This window comes from Mercenaria mercenaria, chromosome 10 (assembly GCF_021730395.1).
Source record: "Mercenaria mercenaria strain notata chromosome 10, MADL_Memer_1, whole genome shotgun sequence".
NCBI lineage: Eukaryota > Metazoa > Mollusca > Bivalvia > Venerida > Veneridae > Mercenaria > Mercenaria mercenaria.
This window is the reverse complement of record NC_069370.1, coordinates 80,838,042-80,856,935: the sequence shown is the minus strand read 5'-3', so window position 1 is coordinate 80,856,935 and position 18,894 is coordinate 80,838,042. Positions and strand designations below refer to the sequence as shown.

Sequence of the window (18,894 nt, the reverse complement as noted above, 5' to 3'; positions counted from 1 at the left end):
TTTATTCCAAGCATGAGGCACATATAGTATAAAAATAAATAGATCATTATTGAATATTTTCTGATCTCGTTTGAAAAAAAATGATTAACTGAAATATACTGTAAACTTCAAGAACGATGATTACAGCATTCTCGTTATAAATATTAAGAAAAATATCGAAAACTAATTTAGGTATTTAAGATTAATGAGCACGTTTAAAATTTATAACTGATTTACATATCACATAAATGTAAATATAAACAAAACTAAAACGCTGAGTATAACAGAAAAAGAAATCAATTAATTTACAGTACTACAGCCTATTTATTCATATAATGTCACATTTAAAACTTCTCATTATCATTTAGACAACTGTCCATAACATTAATAAAATAAGAATATCTTTTGTATGATTTTAAACTCTGGTATTACTCCCCACCCAAGAGAAAAGCATTCTAAGCTTTTATACCCTTACTCTTGTGCATTAGGGTTATGTGCAAAATGTGATTAGACCATATCTAATTTCACAAACTGCAGAAAAGACTTAGTGTGAATGGATAATCTTGTGTGTCGAAATTTTATATTAGCAATACTGTCAATTGACCATCTAATTGTTTTAGAAATCAACGAAAATTATTATCCGAGGTAGTTATTTGCGCACATAATGCATTTTGACAAATCCTTTTAAATAAGTAGGCAATGGAACTAGACGAGAGATGAACGCAGGCACACACACCGCGGTGGGCTTTGTTTCTGGCTAGTGAGGCAGGCTCGGCAAACTAAGGGCGACTAAGGAAATGTTGAAGAACTCACTTCCATAAATGCAGTTTTGTTAACTGTCTCTACTGGAAGCTTTAGTTTTGGATAGGAAAAATAAACTGGATGAAAGTTATATTTATCGGGCTTGAAGCTTATGTAATAGGGTATGCTCTCGTACTAAAATACTTTCTGAATTGAATATTGTCCAAAACAGATTGACAGATATGTGACGAAAGTTATCTTAGCTATGTTAGTCTATTCCCATTGACTGAGATTTCAAACGTTTCAATCCATTGTCGAGTTTTATAAATGTCTCCAGGTATTCACGTATTCACAACACTAAAAATCTTTCACTTTGTATAAAGATGTTTAATTTTAAGGCCAGTATTTAAACCGTACATGTTTATGAGTACAAATTTTTTACGCTTTTACACAAACAAAATACAAACATATATTATTTTTTAACTTAACTATAGCAATAGTAAAACATTTTAAAACTTTTTAAACACTCACAGGTCAGGTTTAAAGTCATATAAATCTTTACCGCGTACCACTGGCACCAGACCAGAAAGAAAATGCTCTGTACATGTTATACCCTACCCCTAGGTATTCTATAAGAACCACGGTCTTGAACGGGAAAATGCACTAACCCATTTCAAGCGCATATGTCTAACATAAAACGTGCAGTTCGATGAATAAGTACCAAGAATATTCAAGCGGTAATTTATCTGTCATCGTGCACCGGTCACATTGCCTCACCATTTCATACTTCAGAGATACTTCGCATATTTCATGTTTCGACAACGTTACAGAAAAAATTGCGTGAACATCCCTAATGAACATCCGGTCTAGAGGTCATAGCGATGTGCACATGTTAGGCGGAATGTAAACAAATCAAAACAGAATGCAAAATATTCACAGTTATACAATAAAACTCAAAAGGATGAATGAAATTCATCTTAGAAATGATTTTGAATTTGGAGTCACCCATTGGTATACATCTGTTTTGTTTATTTTATTAACATTACACGTTCATGCTGCATATACATATATTAGCGAACACGTGTAGTTATATGACGACTGACCTATATTTTCACATCAACCAATCAGAATAGCTTTGAAATCTAGACCGGAACTTCAACAGAGAAGTTTTTCTGTAACGTTGATGAAACTATTAACTACGTATTGTTTCTCTAAGATAAGAAATACTGAAGAAGTGTGACTGGTACACAATGGAAGATAAATTAACACTTGTTCAAAATCCATAGCATACATTTACCGAACTGCAAGTTTTTATTGAGAAAAATCATTAAATATTTGCCCGTTTTCAATTGGTTTCTTTTCCAGTGCACCGCTAAGCCGTTTGAAGCTATGACATAATTATTGTAACGTCAGAAAAATAATAAATTGTTGTATTATAATTCACTGTTTTCAGCCTTCTTTGTTTAATAGGAAAATGAATCGGATCGTGTTAAAATATAGTTTAAGGCCTGTCAATTTTGTTAAACATTTGTGATTATACATGCAGGGTATAAATGTAATAAAAGTAGCACGCATTTCGATTACTTGTTTTATGTGTTCAAATAAAAATATATTTAGAATACTTGTTAATACATTAAAGAGGAATATGTTTTGAGAAATGCAGAAGTATATATATCTCATACTGTTTAAGTGGTATTTATTTATTCTGTTCATACTGCCATCAGAAATATATGTTAGTATACAGATATAACATACGAACATCGGTAACCATGCGGTTTCGACCACTTGCCGCTCTAGCAAACAAAAATGTTAACTGTAATTCGTTTTTCGATAACATTACAGTTCCTGAATAAAAAAAAACCTACTAACATAAACAGTCGTGTCGGCTGTGAAGTTTAGTTTTCAAGGTATTTACTCACATATTGTAAGCGAAAAGTGAAATGAGTACTCCAAACTTATAGACATAAGGGTTTTGCAAAATATTTTTATATATTATTATAATAACCAAAATATTGTGCAGAAAGTAGTAAACTGCTACAACGCTATTGAAATAATGCAGAAAAAATACATTCTTCTTGCATTTGTATCATTATCTAACTCGTATTTTCACATGCTATATCATATTTTTTTCGTGTCATCATGGTGCCTATTTCTTTAAAATAGGCTCTGTTATTGGAGGGGGGATAACAGCGTTGGTATGATCTCCCTTTTACAGTAATAGTAAAATACATTGTATATAGTTTGCAGTTAACACATTCGCCGCATTGCCTCTTCAGCAAACAACGGGTTAGAAAAAAAATGATACCCATCCTTCTCCACCTAGAAGGCTTCTCTTGCAATTTCAAGCATCATTTGAAAAAAATTTATTTGACTGCTACTGTAACTGCTCGTCTTTTAATAGCTTAACGGTAAGAAATCTAGTCAAACGTGTTTATGCCAAAACAAATGGTTACTCCTTGTCACATCAAAGACAAAGCAGAAAAACATTACTATCTAACTCTGTGAAGGTGCAGATATATATAAATTGCTATGGTAGCTTTAGGAAAGCTCGTTTGAGAAACATTGCTGCTGCTGTTTCTCTTTCTTTTCTTGTCAGTTTCAGTGAGACCAACATGCCTTTATACAAAGCGGAACATGTCTTCTTTGTCGACCGTCCTGAATGTGAAAAGTATCTCCTTAGTTGTGAGCAAACAGCGTCAGACTATATCAATAATGTCACACGGTGTAATTTGTCAAATAGACATTTGGGTTGCTAGTTGCCGCCACACCCGTTGCTAACAACCATACTCAAATATGTACTTTTTATGTGCTAAGTGACATTCAGGGTCAAGTTATCGAGGCGGCGACCAACGCTTCATAATGAAGCCGTGTCAGTTCGAAAATCTTGAATAAATGATCAAATATAATTAATAAGATTGTTAATAAATGCTTTGTTAACATGAGTATATGTTTGATCATTGGTTTTAAAATGCGCTTGTCGTCATGGTAACTGGGTCAAGGTCATTGTCCGTGTTTTATATCATACGGAAAGATAGAGACACTTCCTGGTCGGTAGTACTTTTTTGTCTCCCTGTCTATCTGCCTCTCCAATAAAGTCATTTTATGCCAAACTTGGTCGAAATTAACATGTTGAAAACCAAGCTCGGCGAGTACCTTTGATTAAAATGCAGTTGTTGCTTTTGGAAGATTTCTGTCAATTTACGCCATTTTATGTAAATAACACCTGATGAATTGCGGTCACCCATGGTATTATGCACTAATCTTGTTTATATGAAAATGCAATGTAAGTAAAGTTGTTTTATGCAAATACATGGTGAACGTAAGGTTTGGAATAAACATATAGCCGTGTATTTGTAATTCGACTTTCAAAAATTTATTTCGCCCAAGTAATTCAAAGTTCTTTTTGTCAGAATTGAGTTTAATAAAAAGGTTTCAATTTCTTACTCAAAGTAGAAGTTACAACATATGTACATTTCAAATCATTGCAAGGTTTGCAAATAAAATGTACACGTTGAAATGTCAAACTTGAACAAACTATATACTCTTCAGAAATTGATTTTTCATAACAATGTCATTGAAACACCCTTTCCATTGAATAGAATAGTAAGTTTGATAAGCATATGGAGATATTTGTTTGATCCGTGGGTCATAAAATAAACCGTCTACCTTGAAAAGTGATATTGTCGTTCAAGGTCTGCCGGCTTTGTTCAGTAATCTATACAAAACTGATATACTATCAGTGCAAATATACTCGTTCAAACTCGGAGATCTTCACTTACATAGAACTGATATGAAACATTTATCTAATATTGACAAATACCTGGCGAAATTAACATCTTTGTCCAAAGTATTTCAACAACTTTTCTAACCTGTTATTTAATCTCTACCGCATTTTGACAAAATCGAATGAAACTGGACACATTGTTTTATGAGTACTTAAATCTTGACCCGGCACTCACGAATATTTCCGTAATCTAATCTAATGTCCGGACCTAAATAGCGTAAAAACTACGAAAGTATGCATTTCTTAGCTTGCATTATGCCAGATATGCAAATAACTATAAGGACAAAAACATCCAACTGCCTATAACGGGGTTGTGAGTTCGAGGCGGTAAAATTGCTACACTAACCATGACCTTTTTTTATTCATTTATCTAAAGTAATACACAGTGTTCAACAATATTCTACATGTCAGTTAACTATTCTAGAAATCTTCAAAATATCGTAGCTCTTAAGACAAACTATTTGATAAAAGAACTAGCTGCTTCAAGCCAATAAAACAGTCATTTTCAGGACGATGACGAATACATGTGAATGTGGTAGAAGCTATCTCGAACCGACGTACAATCTACTTGATAACAGAACTTGCTACTTCATGCCAATGAAGAATCTTTGTGATGACGGAATAGTCAAATTCAGGCCGATGATGAATACGAAGTTATCAAATAAATTGGACGTCGGTTTGGGATAGCATGCCCCTTAATCACATATATTCATCACTTTTTTGTCATCATATAGATTTATTATCTGCTTTTGTTCGCGTGACTGACATTATTTTGTGATTTAAGGTAATTTTCCCCCAGCTGCTTATTATATCTTAAAATTTGATATTACCTGAAATTTTTTGCCAAATGCGCTTGACTTTACGTTGGTAATGTAGAGATAACTCATGTTTTTTCGTGTTATAACGTCTGCAGAATCCCGAGGGATTGGTTGGTGCCCGAGACCGTAGGGCGAGGGTACCAACGTATCCCGAGGGATTCTGCAGAGTGACGTTATAACACGAAATGAACATGCGCTAACGCTATTCTAGCATAAAACGCGTAAAATCTGATAGAAGAATACGATGTCTATCAACATTATTCGATTTCTATGAAATGCGCGGGAATGTCTGAGTTGTTTTTTAACGTTGACGTCATTCCATTTTGGGGCCGAATGACGTTTACGCTTTGCCACGGAAAGCGCATATATAAAAAGGTGTTATAACAGCACGCGAGCGCGAGAATCTCTTTGTTAACACACGTTTTCTCTCCTGTTAAAACACCCCCGAAAAGTGACAAGAACAGCAGTTTTATGCTAGAATTTGATAAAAAAAAAAACATAAGTTCAACACACCCTAAAATCCATTAAATAAAGTGTGTTAGTAGTCGGCTATAAACCAAAGGAGAATTCAAGGAACGTTCCACACACCATAAAACCATTAAGTAAAGTGTATCAGTGGGCTATAAATCAAGGGCGAATTCAAGGAACGTTCCACACACCTTAAAATTCATTAAGTAAAGTGTATCAGTAGGCTATCAATCAAGGGCGAATTCAAGGAACGTTAAACACACCCTTAAATCCATTAAATAAAGGGTGTCAGTAGGCGGCTATAAATCAAGGGCGAATTCAAGGAACTTCAACACACATTAAAATCCATTAAGTAGTGTGTCAGAGGGGTATAAATCATGGGCGGTTTCAAGGGACGTTCCACATACCTAAATCGATTTTGTGCGCATATTGTAGCTTAAAAATGACACATTATTTTATTTCAGATTTATTTTAGAATATGTACATATTGATTTTATATATGTGTAATAAGAATTTTTAATTGTGATGATATAGGGAATCAAGTGAGGTACATGTAAAATTAAGGTCAACCTTTAAAATTACTAGGTCTGTAATATAACTGTATTGAATAATTGAAAGTACAGATGGGCAAAAGCAAAAATTCGCTTTGGATCACACGACTGATTGAATAATCCAGATTTGGCAGCGAAGCAGTCCCAAGAGAACAAAGAAAATGTGCCCTCTGTGACCTCAGTTACACTAAAAACAAAATCCTATTTAACATAAAATGCAAAATATACAGAGATCTAATGAGGCACACCCGAGTGTTACAAAATTCATTGACTTACTAAACTAAAGAAATGAAAGCGTACTGATTTAGCTGTGTTTATCATTAAATCGTTTAAGTTGAGACTGTCTCAGAATCGTATGAATGTAGTGTAACAGTAAATCTTACCTTTATCTGTATTGTTATGTTGATTTCTCGCTTTCTGTGGTTTTTGTTATGTTTTGAATTCGTTTGTCTATGCATTACGTGTGCCATTCAGTAAGGAATTGTTTAAGTATATGTCGATACGCTGTTAATACGCCTAAGATTAATAGATATATGTTCTGTTCTGCTCTATTCTGTTCTGTTATCTATCAAAACCAGTGATTTGTTGTTGAATAAAATCATTGTTTGGAGTTCAGATGAGACGGAATTATATAACGAGGGCGCAGCTGAACGACAAACAACGATATTATTAAAGAGATTTCACGGTTTTAAATATGTTATTTCGATACTAACACGATACCAGAGATTGGTTTCTACATCCTTGACGACATCCACCAAATATTCGCCTGTTTTGTGTGGTTTTCTGTATGACGTTAGACCATAAAACGTAATAATTGTGACATACTAACAGTGATCATGTTGCACAATTACACACAGTTTTGACAGTATTCTTTGTTTAATAGAAAACAACAGACAGGCCGTGTTTGAATACAACGTTATTATTTCATTTAGTAATCAAACACTAATATCTTAAATTTTCAATTGCACGTTTATATATAAATATATAAATCATTATATACATATAACAGAATAGCTTAACCTTCAAGTGAAACATGATTCTTATATCTTTTCAGTGAATTATCAGAAAATAAGGGTGATATATGTCTGATAAATAAAAAAATGTTGCTTTATTGCAGAAACAGGAGGGGTTAAACTTCGTTTAGTGTATTTTTAACATTAATTTTTATTCTTGATCCTTTTAAACCTTCACCCAAAAGCTAGTTATATTGTATCGACGAGGTCTGTTTTGTTAAAGAATTTATCATTGGATACAGGAAACGATGGCAGAGACGGAGGGCATCAATGTTACGGTGGCTGTGACTACTGAAAATGAGGAAATACGTCGGGAAAACAAACAACTGTTGAAAGAGATAGCTGGGCTATGCAACAGAAGGGACAAAACAGATGTAGAGAAAATACTGTTACTTGGAAAGATTGGGGCTGGCAAGAGTTCAATTGTTAACACAATAATTAAGGCCCTGTCTGGGAATTACATACCTAAAGCTAAAGCAGGAAAGGGTTCAACACAGTCAAAAACTTTTACATTGGAGAGGTAATACTCACCTATTATGCGACTTATTTCACTTTGCTGCGAAAGATTGATTTGATTGTAGAATTTCTTCTAAATTCTTTCTAAAACAGTACATAAATTTATAGCTAGAAAGGTGCCAAATTACTGTAGGCTAAAATGACAACTTAGTGATTTCTAACCTATTGTATTATTGAAGATATATCAGTTGTGGTGTGACTGTGGAAGATGTAGACGAAACAGAACAACAACATTCTGTTGTGTAAATGTTACCCCGCTTGCCCACCATCTTTGATGTTGCCGGAAAGGATAACAGCGATAATGTGGAGTTGCAGGAAATTCTAGAGCTTCTTATTGGAGGTACTTAGCAAGAATAAAGAATGATAATATAAAAACAAAGAAATCTATTTCGTGAACAACATGTTGAAGCATGAAATGTTTAGTTCAAAAGCATACCTTACATTGCTTTGGTTTCAAGCAAGAAGGTACAAAATGAAAAGCATGTTAAACTACACAGACTTTGCATAGTCATTTAGCATAACATTGTTAAAGTTATTAATGTTAAGAATAATTCCTTTTACCCTACAAATATGTATCTCTTGTCAACGGACAAACATGAAACATGAACAAAGAGGTTCATGTTTATCTTTAGAATGGCAACCTACGTACTTTATGTGTTCTTTCTTATAAAGGTCATGTTCCACCGGGAACCAGCATTGAATACCTGGAAGAATTACAGAAGGAACACAAAGTTGGCTCTTTAAAGGAGACAATATTTAAGAAGAGCAGACCAGAATGGAAAATGACCAAAATCGTGTTCGTGCACAGTTGCCGGGGGGTTGTTCCAACAGATTTAATTCACTGCCTCCAAAAAGTGCTTAAAAGAGCTGACCCGAGAACAGCACAGGTCAAATGTGAGTTCAGTAATGGTTAATTTGATTGTTTTAAGTCTTTTTAGCTCAATGTACGATATATATATATAGAGAGAGAGAGAGCTATCCTACACGAGCTGGTGTCCGCGTCGGAGTCCGTTTCTTTGAATTGTATTAAGACATTTGTGCAATATATTCTAGATAAATTTAAATGTTAAGACTGAAATAGGATTCAAAAGTATTTAATTGTTTTTCACTTAAACAACCACCGCTTTTTGTTAATTTTGATTTACAGGAATAAAATTATGTTTTTGGATTCTAATATGTGTATGAATGACAAATCAGTTGTGTTTTTGAATGTAAATATTACCAATTCTGACACGTGACAACTTTTTCAGGTTTTTGTGCAAAAGTGTCCGCAGTTAATTGCATTTTTTCCGCTACATGTATTTGATTTATTTTAATATGACTTATTCATCCACTATAAAGAAACATTTCCCTAGTTTCTTTAGAGAGATTACGAAGCCATTCAATAAAAAAATATGACTGAAAATTTAGCCCCACTCAAATACATGGTACTTTCACTTCGGAAAACAGTGTATAATTTCTAATCTGCACATTTTTAAGTCTTGAAAATCATACAGTATTTTAAATACCCTCTATGTAACATGATAAGATAGGTTTGAAAAGTGAATACGAGAATTTCAATTTTTTTTGTGGACACATTTTTTGGAAATCCTGAACAAGGCTTTGCAAGAGTTATCTTCCTGTGGTTATTGCTACTGATAGATAAAAAGACGGAATGTGATATTAAAAATCTGTTAAAATTTCAAAGACATCATAATGGTTCTTGAAAAAGTTGTATCAAAATTAATCAAAGGCAGCGTAAATGTGTCAGAATATAAACTAACATAGGTTCCCGTGCAGCAAATAAGTAAAAAAAAAAGAACATTACTTGGAATTACTAGAGAAACCGAGTTTGCTATATAACTAAAATCACTGTCACGTGTTTTAACTTTCTTTAGCTTTTGCACATAAGTCAATAGTCTTAAATATATGTATTTCAGATTCTGCAGATATTTATGTCGTTATAACTAAGTTTGACTTTGTAAGGGATGTTGACAAGTACATCTGGTCTTCGGACGAGCCACAAATATCTATAGAGGAGTTCAAAGAGGTTGAAAAGGCAATTGAAAAAGAGTTCAGTCTCCAAGGTGCGTTGGAAGATAACCGGACACGCTGGGTTAGTTACACAGATGGAACTGGTACCGATAATCCATACATAGACAATATCGCGCTGAAGTTTGTAAGGCGCATGGTCATGCCCAGAAATCAACCGGTCGATTCCGTGAAACCCGTGATTACAACATGGACAAAGATGGAACTTAAAACGAAAAGAATCTGTCTGAAAGTTAAACATTTTTTTCTTACTGAACAAAACTTCAGTTTTACTCATTTGATTATCATGTTTGCTGTATTAATTGCAGCAGTAGTGATTATGTACTGCGTGTATAAGGTATTAAATTCTTCGCCTGAATTTAAGAAGAGGATGGATGATGATTATTTTTAACCAGATTACTGATTGTTTTATAAATACTGACAGAACTAAAATATAGAAAACTCTCTTACTGTTGCACTGCACTATGTAGAAATTTTACCTATCAATGATATTTATTACAGGAGTTTGGTGAATTCTGTTCTAAATATACAACTAACACTTGTGTTCCAATTAAAAGATGAACAAATGCGACGACTGATTGCATTTCTTTTAGAACATCCACTGTACATTTCTTTATCCTCTGCCGAAGGTGGACGAATATATTTATATTTGACATTGTCCGCCTGTATGTGTGTCCAAAATGTAAAATGTTTATAATTTAAAAATAGTATTTAAGCTGGAATCAACAAACGTCACATAATAGAATTATTGTTGATTAGTATGTTAACTTTACTCACATTTAGTATTACCCGCCTTGACCCAGTAAAAGTAGAGCTTCCCTCTCCCTTGATTGTAACCCATTCATGTCAGGGAAGTACATGCAGGCATTATGTAATGCACTTGTGTGTGGCAAGAAATGGAGTGGTCACAACTTTTACAGTGCACAATAATAAAATTTATTAACTTTGTGTTCAATACACTTCTATATTGTGTTCAAAAGGTAAAGATAAAAAAATATAGTCTTGTTCAATAGCAGTTGTTCATCGACAAACAAAACAAAAACCTTTCATTGCCAGGTTTGATAAAATGAAAAAGATAAAGCTATACAATGTATTTCAATTTGTTCAATACTTCTGTTTGATCTCATGTGTTCTTGACAGTCTAACAAAACAGGCAGAAAGAAAGTCAAAATATTTCACTATGCGAAAGTTTAAAAGAACAGGATTTCCTTGAACTGCCCCTTTGCACCCTCAGATAGATGAAACACATTAAACTGGTAACATAAATGTACATCTGCAGGAATAATTATACTTCTTACTTCCGACTTCTTACTACCTTCTTCTAACTTCCGCAATTCTGACTTCTAACTTCCGCACTTCTGACTTCCAACTTCCTGATTTTCGACTTCTGATTTCCAACTTTCACACTTCTTACTTCCGACTTCCAAAGAGGGAAAGTTGGAAATCAGAAGTTTTGAAGTAGGAAGTCGGAAGTCATGAAGTTAGAAGTCAGAAGAGGGAAGAAAGAAGTCAAGAAGTCGGAAGTAAGAAGTGTGGAAGTTGGAAATCAAAATTCGAAAGTCAGGAAGTTGGAAGTCAGAAGTGCGGAAGTTAGAAGAAGAAAGTAAGAAGTCAAGTAGTCGAAAGTAAGAAGTGTGGAAGTTGGAAATCAGAAGTCGAAAGTCAGAAAGTTGGAAGTCAGAAGTGTGGAAGTTAGAAGTCAGAAGTGCGGGGAAGTTAGAAGTAGGAAGTAGGAAGTCAAGAAGTTGGAAGTAAGCAGTGCAAAAGTTAGAAGTCAAAAGTGGGAAGTACGGAAATCAATTGTCCCTCAGGGCTTCCATAATAAAGGCCCAATAAATCGCTTACTTTGCAACGATAACGGAAGTGAAAAAAATCAAAAACACTGCAGTGTTGGTATTAAAAGGATTAAAACCTTTTATGGTATGCTTACTTTATTTTATGACCTCCCATAATATAAACATATTGATAAAATACATTTAAAAGGCAAAACTTACATAGAAGATAATTACAATTCCTGTTTTAAGCGAATATATTTCTTCAACTTTTTAAAGAACATAAAATCATATGCTACTCAAACTTCTCAAACACGTACCTATTTGTATTTCTGGTCTTCAGAAAACATACACTGCAGATAGTAAGTAATTTGTTTATTGATGTCTCATTTTCTTGCATACCCGACTGTGATTCCGGTGATTTCACCGGTGCTGGAATATAATAATCTGTCACTGGTTGTAGATGCAGATGGGGATATTCGGTTCGGGCAGTAACGAACTAGATTTCCTGTCTGCATCTACAACCTGTGGTAGATTATTATTCTTGTTCCGGTTTAATATTGTCATTTGTAGCGTAACGTTATATTTTTCCGTTAATCAAATAATTCATTTTGAATCGAGAATTGTACTATATGGAATGAAGATCAACTATCAAGGTACTTGATTTTTATCGCATTTTACACAAAAATATATATCAGTACATGAATCGTTACTTGTCGTTAACAGCACGAGAGTCCTCTTGCATGGGGTGCCTGATGGGTTTTGTCGGCATGGGTAAAATCACCGAAAACATAAATCCGGTGTGCAAGAAAACCACATTTTACACCCCGGAGTGTAAAATGACTCTCGTATAATAAATAACGTATAAAGAACTACATGTAGACAGTTTATGCAGTAATTTATATTTTATAACATAAAACGAGATAAACTTCTAATACCTTGACAATTCCTCTTTGTGCGCCATTGCATTTTGTTTTCGATTCAAAAACGTTAATTTATGAAAAATACATAGAGGATATTTGTTTTTTTTGTGTGAATATGGAAAATATATCACTGAGAAGTGAGAAAATTTCAAATATTTTCACGAGCGCGTAGCACGAGAGAAAATGTGAAAATTTTCTGACTTCGAGGTGAGATGTATTTCATATTTACGAAAAAAAAAAAAAAAAAAAAAAAATTCTTTTTATTTTATGCTTAATTACGTTGAAATATGCATTTTGCAACAATTCTTAATAAGTAAAATAATTTGAGTCGAGAAAATTTAATATAGATCTACTATAAGGAACAAAGTGCGACTACAATTTTCATCCTGGCTCATACTCAATGTACAAGTAGACCAGCAAAACAGTGAGTGATAACAGTGAATGATATGGATTATATCTCACTGTAAGAATCCGGTATTTCATCAGTTAGCTTAAATTCTAACACGATCCGCAACAACTGCTATATAAACATATAGCGAAATCGCCCATACATGAATCTAAAATAAAATATGTTTGGCCGTTACATTTTACCCCCTACGACTGTGACATAAGAGACTCTACTTCTGTTCAATTACATACGAATTATTTCAGGGCCAAATGGTTGAAAACAACATTTCAAAAACATAATTATGATAAAAAATCATATTGACTTATGTGTAGGACAGTAAAACACGTTTTTGATCTCTACGAGCGAATTCAATTAGCCCAATTATGATTCAGCGGTGACGTCATAAATGTATGACATAAATTATGACGTCATAATGATGTGACGTCATATAAAAGTTAAGCTTGTAACTCGTAATAAAGGGTCAACTAACCTCAGGGCCGGTTCCAGAAATTTTTGACTGGGGGTGGGGGTGTGTGGAGGTGGGGGGGGGGGGGGGGGGGGGGGGGGGCACCAGATGTACAAATATCTAATTGGCTATGCAACACTTCCTAACCATGGGAGTAAATTGTAACTGCATATGATCCGAATGAGGCATTACGCTGAACATGTAGTACTGTAAAATGCGAATTAATTGCGTTGTTAGAATCGAAACAATAAATATGTTCCAATAATTTTATCAGTTAATAAAATATGAGCAGTGGTCCGGATGCGGATAAATAGATCACTCGTTCTACGCACTCGTGATTTAATTATTACGCATCAAAACTCCTGCCCATATTTTATTAACTGATAAAATATAGGAACAGATTTATTATTTCTTAAATAAATAACGTAACGTTGCAAAACAAAACTGGAACTAAATATCGTTATTTGTCTTTGAAACGTCATGACGTCTCTTCTGTTTACAGTCTTTGATTTCCCGCTCTTTGATATGCTACTGTAAGAAAAAAAAATAATCCGATTGATTTTATCTTAACTATCGTTTCTTAAATATAACATGTAAGACAAAGATTATATCACTGGCTGTAGGTGCGGATGGGAATATCCGGCTCTCAGGTAACTGTTAACGCGGTAACTCGGCAAAGCCTCGTTACCGCTTAAACAGTTATTCCCATCTTCACCTACAACCCGTGAAAGAATCTCATATTCTACAACAATGTACACGTGCAGCTCTACTCTATATAGACCTATAAAAGATAAAATACACATTACATAAACAACATTCTAATTATCTGTCTAAAATAAAGACTGAAATTATAGGTCTACTTTGACCTCATAATATAAATTTATCACTCAACTGTTTAAAAGCGTTATACATCTTTCACAGCATTGTACTAATGTGTTTAATGCAAATTTGTAAGTAATAAAAGCTTACACATAATAAACTGATCAATTGGTCTCGTCACCGACAGTCACCCGAGAAGAGCCTTTTCACAATTTATGACCTCACTGAAAGAGTCTGTATTGCTTCAAACAGTCATACCAAAATTTAACAGAATACAGTAAGTTTTGCCTGTATAAAAAATCACAATCAATCGAGATACCTACAGTTCGATTACTAGGTCATCCGTGTTTACGTTTCCAAACCAAAATTACTCTACTTACAAAATGACCTTTCTACTTTCTTATTATGTTTTGTTTTAGCTTGTGCTCAGGTTTTTCTTATACAAGCCACACTCAAATATGGAACCTTGAATTTAGATTAGAAAATGCAATATTTGATGTTTACAAATATCATGTTTACGATGTTTAGTTGCAAATGTTTGAGGTGCGTTCGTCGGTCATGTTGTCGGATGTCTCAGGTGCGAATCACAATTTTGAAGGAATTCCAATTAAACCTTACACATATCATAATCGCCAAGTATAGATGTGAGTGACATAGTTTTTCCAGGGACACACTTTTCACCCAACTCCTCATCCCCTTCACATAAAAACCTTTCTTTGTTTGTAAATTCAAACACATCATCAGAATGAAGTATGAAAGTACGTGATGCCATTTTTTTCAGGAGTGTTACTACTCCCCATTTTTATTTACATTGGATTACCACCCTGAATCCTGATTTGTGTTACCCATTTCGCCATATTTAGAAAGTGGACAAATATTTGGTCTGGCAGAGGTTGGAGGTGTTTAGGAGCATCCATGCACTAATAAGCCCCCAATGTTGTAGTGCGAACTGCTTTCACCATATACATATGATTACCACGATGTCTTAAAGTGCACGACATCCGTTTTGTTGAATTAGCAAACATTAGGACACTTCCTAACCCTTTATCTTTTTTCTTTTTAGAGGCTATTTTATAAAGGACATGGCCACTTGGGGTATCCCTACCATAATCACTTTTTTGTTGTTGTTGTTGTTGTTTTTTGTTTCCCATACACCTCCCAATATTAACAAAAATTCTAATTTATTTGAGTTCGTTGTCAACTGATTTTCTCTGACATACTTTTTCTAAGGTGGGCAAAGACGGGAACAACCATGCCCCAATGATATTCCATTGTAAGAGATTCAAACACAAAGTCACTCTTAGGAGTTTGTGTACCGGCCTATCCTCCACCAACAATCTCAACTTTGTAGCGCGATAATGGATTTCAATATCAATTCTTATACACGGTCACATGATCTGTTTGTTCGCTTTGTTTTTGTTTAGCGCTGTTTATCAAAAAGTATTTCAGTTACGTAACGATAGGAGTTAACCTAAAAGTGTAACTGTATTCAGTACCAGTACTGAAAAGTAAATGTTAACTTCTTTGCACGACTCATGCCTAACTCTCGGCCACACAATCCGTAGACACACCCTCCTTATTGAGCTAAGCGGGCGTGCTAATGATCACAATGAAGGATGTGCTTAACATATTATTTGGTTAACCATACACACACACACACACACACACACACACACACAATTGTTTTCTGCTTTACTTCACAGCTCAGCTTAGTGCCCTCCCAAGTGCCTCCCTCCTCCCATTTTCAAATTGTGTGGACGGAAAGGGGAATAGAACAAAACGTCTTCGCTCCTCTGGAAAAGCGGTGTTACCCGTAGTGATAGCTTTGGTTAATACCATTAGTCCTATATTATGTTTGACCTTCACTACTTTTTATTGCTGACATTCATAAACACTTTTTCAAACAAAAACGCAGACAAATACCCTTAATATTCAGTTTCTATAGGTTGGCTGTTTAAAGAATAACGACAAGAAGTGCTCTTAATTTGAAGAAAAGAAAACCTAAATGTTTGCTTGTAAAAATGTGAAATTCGAAAATGGTAGGAAAAATACTGAGTAATATATAAGTTGTAATTCCGTTAACATTCGCTTATATAGTAAATCAAACATTATTAATTATTCAACTTGTGTTTTCATTAGATTTTATATCAATATGTAAGTTTGAATAACAAAATAAAAACAGCATGCCCCCAGATTTGGCTAAAAACTATTTCTTTCAAATTGAAGTTTAGTCATAGTATGAACATTAGAGTATGAATTTTTGTTTCTAAAATATGTTAAAAGTTCCAAATCAAGAAAAAGATATGACCGCGCCGGGATTCGAAACCCGGACCGCCGCGGCAATAAAGACATTTTCCCGTCGTCGTAAACAATAACACTATAGCTGAAGTAGTGACTTCAAAATATAGAAATTTATAATCAAGACAGTTTACCTGGAGTAAAAGCGTGACAAACGCTTTTCGATTTTCATCGTAAAAAGTAGTAAAAACAGCAAATTCTCATGTGTTTCCGGATCCGGATCTAAAAAAATATTTTTTTTGTTGTCAAACAATTTGGAGGCATGCTGCTTTAAATTTCAACAATAGTCTGTAAGCGCTGTCTGGCTGTCGTAAAGAGACGCGCCATATTTGGACTCGGTGTTGTTACAGTTTGTGGCTTTAATATAGAGTCCATTCGATGTATTTTTTCTAAAATAAGATTTCGGCTTCAGCCGGTGCTAGGTCAGGGAGGTTGTTTGCACAATCTCTCTCATGAACAGACTCATTCAGACCAAGTATGTTTTATTTTGCTTGCTTGCTTTCTATTCTTCCAAACGATCTTTTTACAGATTTCATTACCTAGGATTTCCTTGGAAGGCAATGAGGCACATGAAATATGTTGTCTCTGCCATACGGCATCACAACATCTGTACCTATTTTAACATAACTACCGAAATGCTTCATTCTCATGCTGTTGATCTAATAGCAGTTTCGGATTGATCAAGTTTGTTCATGAAAGGTTAATTATGGCATGTGTATTACTCCTCATTGCCCGAAGTGGAACTCTATTACACAGAAAATTGAATCTACAGTCACAATGCAACAGACAATACAATAACGTTAACTCGTAAACCAAATTAGAATACAAAAACTGTTAGTTTATTAATGTTATAAAGTGACTATTGTATAAAAGTTGTAATTTATGTAATTAGGCCAGTTGTTACATTTGAATTATAGAATGTCAATCTTCTATTATATTATGCTAGCTGGGAGATACGACAGAAAATCATGATTAATTCTCGATTAGGAAAGCGGCAGATTAAAAGAAGGAATCTGTATATCAAATTGAATTGTCAAGATAAATATGGCTTAAAATGAAATATGGCTCCATATTCGTGAGCTTCCTATGTTGAGATTATGCTGTATAGAGCTTCAACATTCAAAGACTCGTGAATATTTTGTTTGCAAGAACAGAGCTGCCAAGAGGAGGTCACAATACTCGATTAATTGATTCTACTTCACGATACGATGTCATATGAAAAAAAGTATATATGACAGGAAACTGTAAACGGGAAGCGAAGCGTGCATTGTGAAGCGTCACTAGAATATTTTTTACTCAACTTAAACACTCGTTTTATTTTATTTTGTTTTTCTTTTATTTGGAGGGTGGGGATGGGGTGGGAGCGGCCGGGGTGGTGTATTGTTTGCATTCAAACTGTTTGTTGTTTTTATTGTTGTACTGGTGACATGACATTTTAAATTGACAAATGTAACTTCAGGTATTATCTGCTTTTTCTTAGCTGGTAATGAACGGCACTGAGGTACACAATAGTTGCCATAAAACAGAAAATAATATCTACCAAAACCAGCCAGGCGTCTCAAGGCTTTGATTTGCGAGTTGTTCATTATTACGTTCAGATTTATTGCAGGAGGTTTGCTATCTATTTTGACACAGACCTCTTATCTCTAAATACACCGTGTCCAACGTATACGTCGCATTTACGGTGGGTACGCTACATACACGGTATATTGTACGTTCCATTACCGGCATTTCCTGTTGATTTTGTCAACATTCTGTATGGTGAGGTAAGAAAAACTACTTATTTTCATTGAAGTTCAACGTGTTTATAGAAGCGATATATTCAGTACGAGCTGCAGATCATTCACGCTCCCCATGGTAATGCGATTTTGGGCAGTAATTCTCTAGTTTCTTCAAACATTCGAGTAAACGGACGTGTGAATTCGGTTTCGAACTCGGACGTTCACTTTCAGGTTCATTTTCTTTCTCTTAAAATCATTCTGTTGACTTTTCACCTGTTTAACGCTAGAATAGTATATCAAGTTACAAATAAAAATATATATCATGGCGTAAATTCATGTTTTAGGGGAGCATTATGCCAAAATTAGCGATGTACGCCCTATAAAACGGCGCGTGTACAGAAGTACGCCACATAAAAAGGCTGTTATATTTATAGTAACTGATTACAAATGTCTTCACTCGCATCTATTCTTTCATTTTATTTACATTTTTTAACATTTATAAACGGTTTTGGAATTATATAATGTAATAACGGTAATATTAATCATTCGAAAGATAAAATAAACATGCTCGTTAGTATAGAATTGCCCATTAAAGTTTTTACCTGG

General features: G+C 34.3%; 1 protein-coding gene across 1 annotated transcript; it reads left to right on the top strand.

Moving 5' to 3' along the window:
* Nucleotides 1–7,564: 7,564 nt before the first annotated feature.
* On the top strand, nt 7,565–10,714 carry LOC123543702 (uncharacterized). Its single transcript, XM_053516615.1, has 4 exons — nt 7,565–7,874; nt 8,050–8,210; nt 8,543–8,764; nt 9,790–10,714. The coding sequence occupies exons 2-4, from the start codon at nt 8,117–8,119 to the stop codon at nt 10,290–10,292; spliced, it is 819 nt and encodes a 272-aa protein (XP_053372590.1). The 5' UTR covers nt 7,565–7,874; nt 8,050–8,116; the 3' UTR covers nt 10,293–10,714.
* Nucleotides 10,715–18,894: the final 8,180 nt, after the last annotated feature.

What these genes read in the sequence shown, in the direction of transcription:
- LOC123543702 (XM_053516615.1), top strand. Translation starts at nt 8,117, where the DNA reads ATGTTACCCCGCTTGCCCACCATCTTTGATGTTGCCGGAAAGGATAAC. An exon ending in TCTAGAGCTTCTTATTGGAG is followed by an intron (nt 8,211 to 8,542) that starts GTACTTAGCAAG and finishes TTTCTTATAAAG; the next exon opens with GTCATGTTCCACCGGGAACC. An exon ending in GAGAACAGCACAGGTCAAAT is followed by an intron (nt 8,765 to 9,789) that starts GTGAGTTCAGTA and finishes TATGTATTTCAG; the next exon opens with ATTCTGCAGATATTTATGTC.